Source organism: Aricia agestis, chromosome 16, assembly GCF_905147365.1.
Source record: "Aricia agestis chromosome 16, ilAriAges1.1, whole genome shotgun sequence".
NCBI classification, from domain to species: domain Eukaryota; kingdom Metazoa; phylum Arthropoda; class Insecta; order Lepidoptera; family Lycaenidae; genus Aricia; species Aricia agestis.
In genome coordinates, this window is record NC_056421.1 from 3,302,730 (window position 1) to 3,319,586 (window position 16,857).

Genomic DNA, 16,857 nt, shown 5'->3' on the forward strand with positions numbered 1-16,857 from the left:
TAACACAAAAAATCTCTTCATACACCTTTATTGTTGCGTCATAGAAAATCAGCCAATCATAAAAGTTAGGCCTTAACAAATTAGGTTCCTACGTAGGCCATTTACAAACTGAACACCAAAAAAAACAAAATATTCAAAATTTCCAAAAATTATACAATAAATTACTATAAATTAATCTTATTCAGTAACTGCACAAAATACTTTAGTCTTTATCTATACACAATTATATTAACAGTATGTGTAATGCAAAAAGTGCAAACCGTTTCCGACATGTCGCGCGACATAACGCGCGACCATAATATCTTAACCCTTATCACTAATACAGTGAGCGACCAAAGCTGCAAAGAGCGAAACCACGATGCTCCGATGCGGTGCGTTGTTAAGCAGATGTGCAACGAAAGCAATCTGCGTTGCGGCGACGCACGTCAATACAATACAAAACGGTCTGCGTTTTGATGTCAAAACAACGCATTGTCGATACATACATATTTTATGAATGTACGCACTGCAACGCAAAGGATCATCGTTTTTGCTCAAACGCGACTAGTCGCCGCAACTGTAGTCACACCCGTAGCATCAGTTCATGGTATTGTGAATTCGATTCTATTTCAAAGATACAAAGTCGACATTGACATTTATAACTACATACAAATGATATTTTACAAGGCTCGACATTGGGAGCAGAAAACATATTGCCCCAGATATGACTTGAAAACATCAATGTTTGAAGCTTTACATTAAACAAATTATTATACAATTTGCCTACTTTCATTATTAGGTACCATCACATAAATTTATTCATAGGCGTCAGGCTACATCATTTGGTTGGATGATCAATGCTGTAGTCTTGGCTTGACATAACCCGACCAATTTACGTAGGTCTATCAATGAATTAATTTTTCTGATAATTGATGATGATTCATAAATAAGTATAAAACAGCCAACAGGGAGTTATACATTGGTTACTGACAGTTGTTTTAAAAGTTAATTTATTTTACATTAATTTAATCTAAAATACCGTTTTAAATGACCCTAATATTACATTAAGTCATAAAGTCAGTCATTAACTATCGCCTAGTTGGTCTATAGAGGCGAGACTTAAAAATATTGTTACAAATTTCATCAAAATATAATTCACACATTAGAGTTTCACGGTAGGTTTCACGTAATTTTTGTTGATTACAATAATATTCAAGTTTTGAGTCTCACGTATTTTTAATAGACCGAATAATACTGCGTGAAATTTTAATGGTTACTTTCCAGCAGTGAAATGATTCTATCTTAGTAGTACAATAGATTTGTGAAGTTTTTTTTTATTCAAATCATAAATAAAATTCGTCCGGGTCATAGCCGCTCGCGCCTATCGGCATAAAGTGGCCATAGTACGTCATACAAAATATTTTTATTTTCAAAAAATAACTTGCATGATTCGATAGTACCACTATACAGTCTGTCAAGAAAGTGAAGAAATTAAAAAGTGGCAACATCGTAGTGTCATCCCTTCCAAATCAATCTAAGAAAAAGGGATGACAATACGATGTTGCCACTTTTTAATTTCTTCACTTTCTTGACAGATTGTAGGTAAATCGTTCTGCTGCGGGAAAACAACCACTAAAATGTCACGTTGCATAGAAAAGCTGTAACAGAACTTTGTGAAACAAAAATTGAGGCCGGTCTAGGCATGCATGCTATGCATGTGTGCCAGCGATACATCAAACATACAATAACTACACACTACGATAGCTCGTCTTACAAAATAAGGCGTAGTTTCAGTAGTGTGACTTCGTAATTATTCCCCGAGATATAATTTTACCGGCTTTAGCATGGATTTTTTAATGGTCTAAGACAGTGGTTCTTAACCTTTTAGTCATGACGGACCATCTAACCAAATCATTGTCTTGCCGGGACCATCCTGTTGATTTTCCTAAACTAAAAGTGGTTTGATAAAGAAAACAAGCACAATTATAAATAATTGTAAAACTAACACTCACTTTTTATTTGGCAATCTAAAAGTTACAGATTTTAATTTAATTTGATTTTTGTGACTACATACTCTTTACTAACTTCTGAATTCTCACGCATTATTAGGATGGCTTCGCGGACCACTTGGAATACCTTCAGGGACCACCGGTTAAGAACCACTGGTCTAGGATATAGGATATAATGTATAAAATGAATCAACATTTTGACAGTGTCTTGGTATTATTGCATAATAAATAAAAATACATTGTAATTATGTTAAATCATTAATAAATCAATAAATTAAAATCAACTCTCATTAAAACTACTTAAGATAATATGAGATGTCATTATCAGATCTTGAGAAAATCAGATTAAAAAATTACCTTGTGTAAAAAATAAATACACAAAATATACAAAAAAAAAATCTAGAAATCATCGAAATATAGTGTTACCAAATACCATGTGTTACTAATGTTATGTTATTACAGTTATAAATGCATCATACTTATTATGATTTAATCAATTTATCATGAAAAAACGAAATAAATATTGTCATCGTTTTAGTATTCGATGTATCGAAGACTTAGGTCGAAATTAAGAAGTTTTCTTTCTCTTATATTGCTAAAATTGTTTTCCCCTTACTAATAAAATTGTTATACAAAGCTACACAATATTTTTTACAATATTGATTATTGACTATACACAATATTGATTAAGGACGTTGGAAAATACCCACAAATGAGGAGAAAATATTGTATAAGTAGCGTTTTTACTAACCATTTTTATTAGTACGGGGGAATGTGTATTTTCCTTACTTTTCATGGAACGTAAAAATATTTCTACAATATTTCACAGGGAACAAAATATGTAGTAGGTAACAAACAATATTACATTTGGTACTTTCTAATATTACAAATATATCGCAAAATTGCTATACTACATTGTAAACACTAAGCGAGTAAAAATCAGATCACAGTTGCAGATTGGTAGCAGAAATAAAACATCTATGAGAAATACTATAGGTAAAAAATACTCGGCATCATAACTCTAGATTGGACATTTTGCAATAATTTAGACGAGGAACATTCGCGTCTAATGGTTGTCTTCCGATCCTCGCAAGTCGCGACCGCAACCGACAAAAACTAAAATAAAATGAGACTTTTTTTATAAAATAAGGGGGCAAACAAGCAAACGGGTCACGGGGTCACCTACCGTCGCCCATGGACATTCGCAAGTGGCAACTATTGAAGAGCTGCAGGTGCGTTTCCGGCCTTTTAAGAGGGAATACGCGACTTTATGAATTAGGCTATATTCATTTTCTACCGACATTGATCTAGCGACCCAAGCCGCCATTGCTCTGTAGTGGTGTGGAGCAAAAAGAAACCTATAGCTTAGGCCATAAAGTGGCGTTTTATTGGCATTTTTGTCGGTCGGGGTCGCGTGCCGCGGGGATCGGAAAGCCACCTTAACTCTCGTACTACACCTACTTGATGTGCCTCCTGTACTATACTACTCCTCTACATAGCGTATACCCTGCACTTATGTATAATTTTATTTTGCGGTCATATTCAAATAAAAATGTGAAAAATAAGCTCCTGACAATTTTGTGAATTTTGTCCCTTTATGTTATTTTAAGTCAGTACGACAATAATTCTACTATAATGCAACATTGATGCAGGATTATTCTTTGTTTTATCTAGTCCGTTTTCTGACAAACAGTAAACTGAAGCTTTTTGATTTTTGACCAATCAAAACGTGTTAGCCGTTAGTTTGACATTTCAAGAAAACAACTTTACATTCTGTAAGAAAACTGCATCGAACAAAGAACGAAACTGGATTAAACATTGCATTAAGGTACTAGAATTTGGGTACCGATTTTGTAAGTTCAACATGACCATTACTAAACCCTGTGTAAATTTACTTTTAATGCAAAGTCACTGCCCAGCACGGAATAAGTCCTGTACAGTGAAGTTGTTCTTATGTAACCGTGTATATTTCTATAATAGATATTTTTACACCTTTAAAGCAATAAAAAGTTGCTCGGAGTATATTTTTGACTAAGATCGGACTTTGAGACCACGTTGCTCCGTTCCGTTGCATCGTCGTTGCAGCGTTGCGATAAAACAACTCAGAATTTCATCATATACGTTGCATGATCGAACTAAAGAGTGTGACCATTAAAAACTTTTATCAGCGTTGACGTAGCGACAACTCCGTTCTGTTGCGTCGTCGTTGCAGCGTTGCGATATAACAACTCTCTGAGTTTCATCATATATACGTTGCATGATCGAACTAATGGGTGTGGCCATTAAAAACTTTTATCAGCGTTGACGCAGCGACAACAACGCAAAGCAGCAATGTGGTATTTACCGTGCCAGGTTTAAAGTTCAGGCGCTACTATTGTACAAAGAACAAGCCTATAAGGCGGAGTCTACAAAATATGAGGTAACATCTTTAAGTTTCCGCTACTGTTATATGTTATTATAATACAACTGGCAAATTAATGGTGATGATGATTATTTCTGAATTGATAGTTTAAATTTAATCTACGCCTGTAAATTTGTCTAAATTTCGAGTTCGTGCCTTATCTTTTACACGAAGAACGACAAAGTAAACACGTTATTTTTAAAGTAATGCGCTTGTCTTGTAACAGACGACAACGAAATTGCAACTACAATTTAAATGTTGTTTTAATGAGTATTTTATATGCATGAAAGTTGCGTGAGAGTTGAAACTTGACACAGGTTTTTCTTTAGTTTACCATAATGTATTTTTTAATTTATGTTTACTGTGGTAAAGATTATTTAATACTACTAAATCATCAAGTGGGTACGCGAACATAAAGCTGGCTTAACATTAATCAACTAGCACCGACTAATTTGGCAGTTGTATTTCACTAGTCTTATCTCGTCGCATTAGGGTCCATTTTCACGCGACCCCGCTGTCTTGGGCGTGTCTTTTTTTCTCGTGTCTATGGTCTGGGGTCGATTTGAGGATGTCCGGTTGTCCGTGGGTTATTCTGTCTTGGGGGAATGTTGATGTGTGCGATGTGAGGGTTGCGGATAAGGTTGCGTTGGAGTTGAGTGTGTGCGCGGGGGTTCCGTGGTGGGCTAAAGTGGAGGGGCTCGAGTGGGGGGGTTTTCGCCGGGGCAGAGAGTTCTGTGGCGTTCCCTGCGGCACGTTCCGTAGTATCGCGTTCTTGTAGTCCGCTATTAGATGCGTTAGCTCTGCCATCTGTAATTTCGATACTTTGTAATTAAAATTCTAACAAAGACTTAGGGTTGTTTCACCACTTTCTGATAAAGTACCTAATAGGCTATTCACAACTTTTTTGACAGATTCTCCATACTTAATCTGTCAAGTTAATTGGTAGATAGCCTTATCATGAAGTGGTGAAACAGGCCCTTATTGTTGATTTGTTTCTTTCACTTTCAAAATATATCAGTAGAAGTGAGACAGGAATACTCGTTTCTACGTAGAAGAGTAATAGCGATATTTTCGTCCTTTCCAAAAGTTTGAATTTAAGTTTTTGTCACTTCTCACCATGAAGTAAACTATATTTTGTATGAGTAAAGGTACAATTCCGTGCATCGTGACAGTCGTAAGCCGCGCGCGGCCTACGACTGTCGTCGGCCGCGCGCGTCTGTCAAAGTTAGAAACGGTGCCATACATTTTCATACAATGACTATTGTCGCGAGCCGCCGCGGCTTACGACTGTCGCGATGCACGGAATTGTACCTTAAGTGGCACCTCTAGTGGCCAACAATAGTAACTTATTTCAGTAAAAAGTGAAAAAAAAAAAACTCACAATGTACCCTCTGTAAAGAAAACTAACTTCTGTAATACTTTTCAATGAATTTAATGAGATTTGACAGCTTGTTGTCTTTGCCACTTACTTTATAAATAATGCTGAAAAATGTTTTAATAACCGACTTACTTTAGGTTTATTGAGACTGATCAACATCTTGTGCACGGGACTGGTGGGGTCGTCCGCGTCGATCAGCATCATCAGATCATCCTGAAATTACATTAAATAAGACTTAAGGTAGTTTAAAAACTTTTTAAGTGGCTGCAAAAAGTCAAAACAATACATTAATAAATTAACAGTGCCCTGCTGCTAATTTATTAATGTAAGTAATGTTAGAAATAAGGGCATTTTATCCATTTCTCGCTTTTCGATCGCTTTTGCATTTTCACGGGGACTCGGGGATTTTACAATAGAAGATTGAAAATGATATACAGAGTGAAAATGTAAAAGCGATATATTATTGTTATGGCGTATCGAGCTGGTATGAAGGGCAAAAATAGGACATGTAATCATCAATAAACAAATCGTGAAAATGACACGACACGACCTAATCTAAACACACTGGGCCGAAAATACGCAGCCGAAGTTCGGCAGGATTACGCCTGTAATATATTTTAAATTATTACACTTACTTTGCCGCTTATTTCCGGCCTAGTGTGTTTAGACACTTATATGTATTATACTTATAGCGTAAGTTCCGAAATAATTTATGACGTCATGATCACTGGTCAGTGCACTGGGTTATATTTCGGGACACACTTATCTCAGTACACAGAAATGACGCACCTGCAGCCCGCCGAACAGGCCGATGGAGGCGAGGGGATACCGCGCGATGACGCTCATGGAGGCCAGCTCCAGCGCCGCCACGCCCTCCTCCGACACCGCCAGCCACGCCAACGACAACTCCGGCTGTTTGATCTGGAAACAGAAAAAATACAGTAAAAAATCTGCCATTTCGTTTTTTTAAACCATTGCGTAGCTTTTATCGCGAGCGCGGCAACCGGATCAAGAAATTCGGTAACCAAAAAACTTGAAAAATCCCCACTCCGACCGGCACAGCGGTGCGGCGTTGAAAGCCGCGCATCGTCTAACGTAGTTTCAGTTTGGCAGACTTCGGCACGGTGTTTGTGTGCGTGCGGCTAGACGTATGCGTGTAGACTTGATGCTATGAAATAGCTTTGCCGCGGCAGTCCCCGAGTGCCACATGTATTTTTTTATTGTGATATAATGCCCCGCGTTAATCTCACAGTGTACCATTGACCTCCATTATACAAGTACGTTGGACTTGTAGAGTGTAAGCTAAATCCATCAAACCGTTCATTGGAGCTGCATTGGAGTTCAAAAATACTGCCATCACTTGAAAGGGCAACTTATGAAGCTGTGAATGTACCATCGCCTAAGAAGACCGGAATTTTTCCGGTGTCGATTAAGGACTGTGGCGCTAGTTATATCGACACAGGCAACTATATATTTTAAAGTTGTCTGTCTGTACGTACCCTGGCCTGGAATAGCGTGGCGCCAAAGAAGGGCCACTTGCGCGTACAGTTGAGGTATATCCGCACGCAGTCCGCCGCGCTCCGTCCTTTCAACGCCACCCACTTAGCCTTGAGCTTTTCTTCCACCTCCCTGTAAAAAAAGGAAATTAGAATAATATGTGCTGTAATGGTTTAGATCTTGTCACATTAATATAATATTTGAAAGTTATTTCATGAACTTTAGTCTTATATTATGTAGATTGTAGATGTAACAGGCTTTATCATGAACTTTACAAACTATATCGCAACGCCCCATCTAATTTTGTGTCTTGTGGGAGCCAAAGTGTAGTTAGTACCTTTGGTTAGGCTATTAAGGTTAAGGTTTGAACCAAATGCCTAAGACTTTTGTTCCGAACATCGTTGAAGTTTTGTTTACTTAATTGTATTAAAACCCTCCATCAAAAATATGTAGTGGTCGTGTGTGTGAGCGAGAGGTATATACAGTGTGAGCGAGACGTCACCTGAGTTCATCGTTGGTGAGTCCCGCGCGGTATCTGTACGGGTAGAAGCGCGCGGCGAGCGGCTGCGCGTGCGCCGCGGCCAACTGCGAGTAGTCGCCCATGTCGAGTTGTGCCATCAGCGCGCCGAGTTCCGCAGCTAGCGAGCGCGTGTGTGTGAGCGAGAGGTATATACAGTGTGAGCGAGACGTCACCTGAGTTCATCGTTAGTGAGTCCCGCGCGGTATCTGTACGGGTAGAAGCGCGCGGCGAGCGGCTGCGCGTGCGCCGCGGCCGACTGCGAGTAGTCGCCCATGTCAAGTTGTGCCATCAGCGCGCCGAGTTCCGCAGCTAGGGAACGAGTTACCGGGAACCGACCTGCTACCACTGAAAAAAAAAATGAGTAACGTTAAAATTATGTACATAATCCATTGAGATTAGAAGAAATTGATGTGAAGTTTGGTAAAATAATTGCAAAATTTAAGGCGCACTTTTGCGAATTTTTTTCAAAAAAACAACACCTTATTTTGTTACAACTGATTTCAAAAGGTTTTATATCGGTACACTATATAGCCTTAAATTTTTACCTTTAATATAACTTAAGTTTTATACTTAAAACTGCATCAAACCTACCTTGCTGGTTAACCTGGTAGCACAGCAACAGTCGTTCCTTGTCGGTCTCCGTGCGAACGGCCGATCGGAAGTAAAGCCGGCTCTTGAACGTCAGTCGTATGACGCGAGAGTTCTCAAACTTGCCCGAACCCTTCTCGCGGAGTGCCGTCTCCCATTTGGATATTATGTCGCACAGCTGGAATGGAATAAAGAAATATTATAATTAAATATTTAACACATTTAATAGGTCGAATTAGGATTGATGGTTCATCATGTGCGAGAATCCATACTCATATTATAAGTCTCTTCTTTCTGGCTGCCGGTCTGCTATCTTTTAATGTCCAAACCGTCAAATCGATTTTGTCGAAAGGTGTGGATATACTTTAAGTATATTATACATAGGATACTTTTTGGCTGCCTTAGCGCGGCGGCCGCGCGGCTCGTTTTAGTATAAAAGTCGCGCGGCTGCCGCACTACTCGCGACTTAATGTGAAGGCAGCCGTAATCCCTGAAAAATATTTTGGTTCTTGCGAAAATATAATGTTTAAGTTTTGAAACACGCTATTACTCTACAATTACGAAGTACCAGACAACACCAACCTTTTTATCAGACTTGATGTGATGTTCTAGATCCTTCTCTATCGGATCGTCGCTGAACAACGAGAAACCCGACGCGGCCGGCTCGCGACAGCCGAGCTCCGCGGACAGCGTATTGAGGAATTCCTCCACTGTCGTCGATCCGTCAAAACTCACCACCTGGATGAAAAATATAGATTATAGGATAAAAATTGTGTAAAAGTCTAAATAAAGTTGATACATTATACATATAGACAAAAGCGCATACATGTGATATTGGGCGTTTAAAATAAACATAATGCGAATTTCTGAGCTATAAATAAATTGTATAATTATTCATAGTTCAGAGAGAGCAATATTGTTTGCAAATAATTATTCATAGCTCAGAGAGAGCAATATTGTTTGCGTAACTGTAAGCACACTCACGCTTGTGCGTGCGTATACGTGTTTATTGTGTACGCGTTTTTGCGTACATATGTAAGAACACACGTTTTTAAATATATTCTTCTTACTATTAAAAAGTAGAACCTATACTGATATTACATCTTTGTAACCACTTTTCTATAAAATAGCTTGCAATCGCCGACATGTCCCAGTTCATAGCTTTTTGTCTTAATTATCTTGGGCATAAATTACTAGATTTGATGACATAACATACCTGGTAAGTATTATTGAGCACGTGGACAGGTATGGCGTGCGGTAGACTGTGATGGTAGGGGTTCTTCAGGAGTATAGACAGGACTTCCATACGCGACGGTTTGTCCGTGCGGCCGCCGTTGCGTAGCGTACGCTCCAACGCGCGTGCGCAGTACGCCGCGTACTTGCCGCATTCCGTTCTGAAAAAGTAGTCATGATTATTAATAACTAGGTTAATGCTTTTAGTTAGATTTACTTAAGATTTCTATGTTCTTTTGTTTACATAGATCCATACTATTATTATAAATGCGAAAGTGTGTCTGTCTGTGTGTTACCTCTTCACGACCTAACCGCTGAACCGATTTTCCTGAAATTTGGTATGGAGATACCTAAGAGCCCCGGAAAAGGACATAATATGATATTTTTATCCCGAAAAAATGTACGGTTCTCGCGTGATAAACGAATTTTGGCGCAACGGAGTTGCGGACGTCATCTAGTATCTAAATAACGTACGAAGGTTTTTATTTGCTTATAAAGGTACTGTTTACTGATATGGGTGATTCACAGTAAATTTAACACAAAGTTGTCAGAGGCAAATTTTATGTAAGAAATGTTAATATCTTTCTCTCTCTAAAAACAGTGAACAATAATTTCTTTACTACAATATTTTAAAAAATATATACGTGAATGTTTTTCTCGAATTTTTAAACAGTCCCCTGACTATATTTAAAAACAGTGTTTAAGTGAAATTTTGTATAAGCCCGAAACATTTATATCATGAAACTGAAAGCAATCAGTGTGAAGTTTGTTCTGGTGCGTAGTTTGGTAAGCTTCTCCTATAGTAAAATACTACTGTTAGATAAATCAGTCCCCTGGAAAGCCATCTTTATTCTTTTTAAGAGTTTCAATTACAAATATTCTTTTAAAATAATTTATTGTTGAGTATGTAGCCACATAATGTGATTTCTGTAATGAGATGAGTTTTGTTTTTTTATAATTAAAATTTATATGTCAATACTATTAGTATATAGATAGACAATCACCTGGCCATCCCCCTTTCCATAATTCATTGCTACTTACTTTGAGTCCGAATGCCGGCTCAGGTGCAGTTTAAGGTACCATAGCAGCCTGTTATTCCGTGGGACAAACAGACTGACGGCCAGAGCTAGCAGCTGCCAACCCTGCACGAAGCTGTAGGTGGGCGGGTTGCTTTTACAATCCACTGAGATTAAAGGCGCCTGCAAATTGATCTGATTAGTTTTACTTATTCTACTGACACCTTAGGCAATCTATGGTTACAAGGTCTTCTTTAATCATACAGTTGTAGGAGATAGAAAAAAGAGGCACTTTAAGTAGTAGGCAGTGGCATAATATTTCCTTTTCTTTCCTGAAATCTTAAATGCTTTTATATTTTTTTGGAATAAAATACAGACTTTTTTAACATAATTTAGGTCATACTACTTACTTGCCTTTCTCATATAATAAAAATATTTGCTGTGGACACAATTATTGGCTTCTTATTAAAATTGTATAGAGCTTGGCTCTTACGGCTGGTTTTTCGCTAGTTATAATAGCTGCTGCAGCTGCGACTCTTTCTTGCTTATGCTACACCATCCATAATAAATCTCTTTCAATCCCGATACTTTTACTTACCTGTATGAACACTCGATTGCTATTCAGTTCCCTTACTGCATGCATCTTTGTCGTATTTTCGCTACGCACATAAGTCTCTCTCGTCGTTTACCTGTGTTGAGAATGCGTTAGAAGGTGCGCCGAAATCGCAAGTGGACAGCGATTGCGTCGCGCACAGTACAACTTCATGCATCTCTCTCGCTACACGTATATGTCTCTCTCTCTCTCACCTGTATGGAGCTCGACGAGCCGGCGGAGTGCTGCGGCTGGTCGCCCTTATTGTCGCCACTCGTCGCCGACTGACGACACGCACAGTACAGCTACATGCGTCCCTCTCGCACGTCAGCTACACACATGTCTGTCTCTCTCTTACCTGTATGGAGCTCGGCGAGCCGGCGGAGTGCTGCGTCTGGTCGCCCTTATTGTCGCCGCCGACTGATGACGCGCCGGAATCGCACGTGAACAGCGATTGCGTCGCACACAGTAGCAGTTGCTGTACAAATGAAATGTTGGTGTGCCTGAACTGGGGACTTGCTATTCGTTTTTTTAATTTGTGGTTTGTGTTCAGTGATTAGTAGATATTGGCCAGCAGCTTGATATACATTTTTTTTTGTAATTTGTGGTTTGTGTCCAGTGAGTTGTAGATAGTGGCTAGCAGCGTGTAAAGTGTATGGTGTTCTCTGACTGTAGATTTAAAATGTGTTTGGTAAAATGGGTGGGTAAAATTCACTCACTGATCCATTGCTACTTATTTCTTACACTTGCGCACGAATATCTTGCTATCTTGTTTCCAATGGCACACATTAGCAATAGTTTCGTGCGCGAGTAAAAGAGATAAGTAAATATTTGTCAATGTACTAATAATTACTTGGGGTAAAATGTGAAGTATAGAGTTTGTACTTGTAAGTGAATGCAATATAGTTTTGAAATGCAATGTTTTTCTGTTTATCGTGTACTGTAATATTATAATATATTTTATTTCATTTCTCAACAGTTTTCCAGTCCAAAGAGACTAGAGAGATTTTATTTAAAGATAAATCACCAAAGCCATATTTTTTAAACTTAAGCAATGATTAAACTACACATGATATAATATTCGATATTTTTCTTAATTATACTACATTTTATAAGTCGAACCATTAAACAAAGAAATATACTACAACATGGACTTATTTTTTAATTACAAAAAAAAAATACACAGATAGGAACCATAACCAAATTAGTGATTGCGATTTTAAGAAGTTTTAAATGTTAGCAACCATTATGATGAATAATAATAATAATAACACACAAATAAATATAAAGTCCGAACGTCGAGGACAGAGACTTTCGTATATTTACCTATTAATATTGATTGTCTTACTCTCAAGCAAGAATATTATATTGCTATTCACATATTCCTGCGCGAGAAAAGGGGTGAATATAAGAAATTCTGCGTGTTCTGAGGCCGGACTTTAGTATGTAATACATTAAAAAAGTAATGATTGATAGGGTGTCTGTATTAGATGTTACCCCTTATTATTGTATATTGTATGTGATCTAAACCCCTCACCATTATATTTGTGACAGTAAGCCCTATGTGCTGCTCCCTAAAGTGGTGTGGTATGGTACAGTGTGATACTCGTAAGATAGTAAGACTGTATAATGCCGTGGTTAAAGTTACCAGAAAAGTTTATTTATACATAGTTAAAAATTTCTGACTTCTGCAAATCATAGCCTGTCGCCCTCGAAATGTTACTACGAATATACTAGCATCTCACTTATTTTATTCTGATTTCCGTTAAGTAACTACTTAACGGAAATCAGATACTACTAATAAAAAGAAAAGAGGTGCATAATATTTTTTTTTCTAAATTTTATTATGCAACTCTTTTCTTTTTATTTACTAAAATTATCAACTCCTTTCTGGATTCTAAATTGTTCTTTGTTATTTCTAATCATTTAATGCTGATTTTAGTCACTGTCAGAGCCAAAACAAGCCAAAAACTCTCGTTATCAGTAAGTTTATTATGATTGTTGTTTGTTACAGATCGCTAGAATTATTTCTGACTTCTGACCTCTCGACTCTTTGTTTTCTTTAATTTGGAACTTTTGCAGCTAGTAGTTGCGTATGAATTATGTAACTTAAACAAAATGCTTCAAAAACATTAAAAAAAAACATATAAAGCGCCATCTATTGACCGCATATGTCATTTTTTGTGACAAGTAGATGAAAAAAATTAAGAGGTCAAAGAAAAAAAATATGTAACATGATATCTAACCATATTATGTTTATGAACTAAGGTAGACAAAACACATAGATTTGGGATAAAAATTTAGCGATAGTATGAGAAGGTAGAAAGGCGATTATACAGTCATACTGAACACCAAAACTTACCTTAGAAAAAAAAACAACATCAACCTTATAGGAGATGCAGTGCGAACTAGCTATGATATGAGTCATTCCCTAAAACTAAGGGAGGGGGCATTCCTGGGCTAAAATGAGGGATAAAATTTACACCAACATTCCATTTGAAACCGCACTGCACTGGCAACATTTTTTCATTTTTTTAAATGTTGCCAGCTTGCCGATCAAGTTGGAATAATACCTTTTTCCTGTTTTTTTATCATTACTATAGAAGCCAATAACCACGTCCACGTTTCCAAATTGATCACACAAAAGCTACTTACAGCGACACACTAAGCTGTAATATGGTTTGTTAGTGTATATTTAAACTTAAGCCGTGAGTACTTTACCTCGATCGCATGACACAGAACTAATATTGAAATTAAAACAACTGCTAAAATAAAATAAATCGAGTTTAAGATTCATCGAGTCAAAATATTAAAAAATCGAATAGTAGATCCTATTTTTCCGGTCAGTCGTTTTTATCGTTAAGCTACGGTATAAACTAAAGGTTCAATTTTATTGATTCGCGTTTGTCCACTACTATGGACAAAGCGTTAGTTAGCGTTGCTTTTAGATTAAAGCAAAGGTTTTTAACTTAATTTATTAGTTCTGTGCAGGGTATTTTGTCTCTGTATACTACCAATATTTACATAGAAAAGAAAGAGACAGATATATACCCTCAGTCGACCAAGGTTTCACCAGAAGCTTACACCATAGAGCGCTATGTCTACTCTACGGGTGAATGCTTTCTATACAAAGGTGGTTTTACATATGAGAAAAGCAAGCATCGCTTTGAAGCTATTTCAGCGTAAAAAGCGAAATCAAATTGTGCCAGTATTTACAAGAAATAGTTTGCAAATGCTGGCAAATACGTAGTTTTGTACAGTCATTATGAACCAGAAGCCATGCCTTTTAATGTCACCTTAAATATTAAACACTTACCTCCTTACTAATAAAATATTTATACAATAAACACGCCATGCAATGTTTTGTTCTTGTCTAATGTATTGTAAAGTCGCTCAAAAGACAATGGCAAAACATCTGTTTCATTATTATTAGTAAGAGGGTTAGGGCATGTTATGGTTCTGTTTAGTCATATTATATTAATTAATGTTTTCTAGGAAATAGCAAATGAATGATAGGGACAAACAATACCATAACTAATTTTCATGTTAGCTAGTGCTGAGATGAAACATAATATTTCTTATGTCTTTGTAATTTTATATTTCAGTTACCTATTTTTATATTATTATGTTCCAAATAAATATTAAAAATGCAAGCGCCGGGGAACGTATACCCGTGGTTAGGACCATTTTACCTCATCTGATGTCAAGTCGAAGTAGATGGTGGTTGAATTGAAAAAGAAAATATGAAAAAGAAAACAGTCAGTCAAATTTTTATTAGCTGAGTAAAAAATAATGTAAAGTCATGATAGTCATCGTATAGTCGCGTGATACATTATATAAAACAGTCCCCTGTCACTATATAGTCCACGTGTCGTCGGTCTGGTCGCACAACGCGAACGTCAGTTTCTCCTACCTTTGTCAATCCCTACACAGTTAATACTTCTGTTAGTCCCTACATACTTCTGTCGTCCCTACATACCTCTGTCAGTCCTACATACCTCTGGCGGTCCCTAAATACCTCTGTCAGTCCCTAAATACCTCTGTCAGTCCCTACACAGTTACATAACTATGCTATGCCATCACTACATACAGTCGCCTGTCATTTCCTACACTCGGACTGAGTGTAGGAAGAGTCTATCACGTCAGTCCCCTCCCACGCTACAACCCCGGCAAGCGTGCGGCACTTACTGCGTTAAGCCGGCGGTGTACCTGCACGCCGAGTTTGGCGGGCGCGTGCGGGGCGGTCTGCCGGCATAACGCGGACGCCAGCTCGTCCTGCAATTCGGGAACTTCGAGGCACTGCTGGAGTGCGTTCTGCGCTAGCACCACGTGGTAATCTATGCCCGCGTGTTCCACGGCTACAGACATGAATAGTTGGACGCACTGAAACAGGGGAATTATACAATAAATTGCATAGAAAATATTACGATAGCATGTAGAAATAGTTCGCTTGTCTCAATTATTTACGCACGAATATATAGCCATGGCATTAATATTTCGTATCATTCGAAACTGCTTGTTTTGTGACAGTACTTTAGTAAAAAAAATATATTCTTGCAAAACGGCAGATCCTAACAATATTTGGTACACATTTCGGGAGACAATAAAGGACAGTTTTGTTGCTGAAACCAGTACGGTAACCGCGCGTTCAATGAATTGCAGTGAAAGAGTCGAGCGAGTCGACTGAGCTTTCGTCGTCAATTAGTTAATAAATTACTACTTACTTTAAAGAGTTTTAATGCCTCAGCTTGTAGTGCCTCAGAGTTGAGCGACGTGAGTGGTGACGTTATACTCTCCTTAGAGTAAAGCAGCGTGGGATGCCTCCATAGAACACAATCTGTAATTACAAAACATTATTGAATACATAATTAACTTTAATATAATAAAATTAATTGTTTTTGTCAATATCTTTAATTTAGAGGCCTTGTATCAGACTTATGCGTGCGCGACGGCTTCAACGAGAACGTAAGTTAGCGTATATATTATTATTCAGCGCTTATAACGTAAGCGCTGAATTATATTATATATTGGAACAGTCATGACACGGGAGTGTTTGCCCATATAAATTACAAAAAGCGGCCAAGTGCGAGTTGGACTCGCCCATGAAGGGTTCCGCAGCAGCAATAAGGTTTATTTTAATGAAATTAAAAGGTTTTTTATTTATTTTTCAGTTGATTTAATGAAAATTAATTTAAGGTTTACCATTAATGACACATAAAAAAAAGTACTTGCTAGATATCGTCCAAACCAAATTTCGTTGATGTACATCACATATTATTTTTAGACTTATCATGCCCCTACTTTAGAAGTTAGAGGGGGGGGGGGGGGACGACGACGACGACGACGACACACATTTTACCACTTTGGAAGAGTCTCTCTCGTAAACTATTCAAGTTAGAAAAACTTTAATATGATTTTTAAAGACCTATCCATAGATACACCACACGTATAGGTTAGATGAAAATTTTTTTTGTTGGTTTAAGGTTTACTATTTATGACGTATAAAAAAAAATACTTGCTAGATATCGTCCAAACCAAATTTCGTTGGTAGTTTTTATAGTAATGTACATTATATATTATTTTTAGACTTATCATGACATTATATAAGAAACTTTAATATGATTTTTTCCATTTTTCTATCAAA

The 16,857-nt window shown here is 37.5% G+C and overlaps 1 protein-coding gene and 1 long non-coding RNA gene across 7 annotated transcripts in view; both read right to left on the reverse strand.

The window, feature by feature from the left end:
* Positions 1-12: 12 nt before the first annotated feature.
* Positions 13-2,351, reverse strand: LOC121734684. Its single transcript, XR_006036778.1, has 2 exons — positions 1,650-2,351; positions 13-1,233 (listed from the first exon to the last, which is right to left on the reverse strand). It is a non-coding gene; the product is annotated as an uncharacterized LOC121734684 (long non-coding RNA).
* A 1,353-nt stretch (positions 2,352-3,704) lies between these two features.
* LOC121735071 (uncharacterized protein CG43867) overlaps positions 3,705-16,857 on the reverse strand; it is a 377,036-nt gene continuing 363,883 nt past the window's right edge. For 4 of the 6 annotated variants that reach the window (XM_042125747.1, XM_042125745.1, XM_042125749.1 and 1 more), the window contains 12 exons: positions 15,938-16,050; positions 15,402-15,596; positions 11,572-11,691; positions 10,647-10,804; positions 9,589-9,766; positions 8,955-9,110; positions 8,376-8,550; positions 7,958-8,129; positions 7,267-7,396; positions 6,557-6,688; positions 5,900-5,980; positions 3,705-5,196 (listed from right to left, as the gene is read on the reverse strand). In XM_042125747.1, coding sequence (XP_041981681.1) covers positions 4,891-5,196; positions 5,900-5,980; positions 6,557-6,688; positions 7,267-7,396; positions 7,958-8,129; positions 8,376-8,550; positions 8,955-9,110; positions 9,589-9,766; positions 10,647-10,804; positions 11,572-11,691; positions 15,402-15,596; positions 15,938-16,050 — 1,916 coding nt within the window. In that variant the 3' untranslated portion in view covers positions 3,705-4,890. The remainder of the gene's footprint in view (positions 5,197-5,899; positions 5,981-6,556; positions 6,689-7,266; positions 7,397-7,957; positions 8,130-8,375; positions 8,551-8,954; positions 9,111-9,588; positions 9,767-10,646; positions 10,805-11,571; positions 11,692-15,401; positions 15,597-15,937; positions 16,051-16,857) is intronic. The other 2 variants (XM_042125746.1, XM_042125748.1) reach the window with 2 other exon arrangements.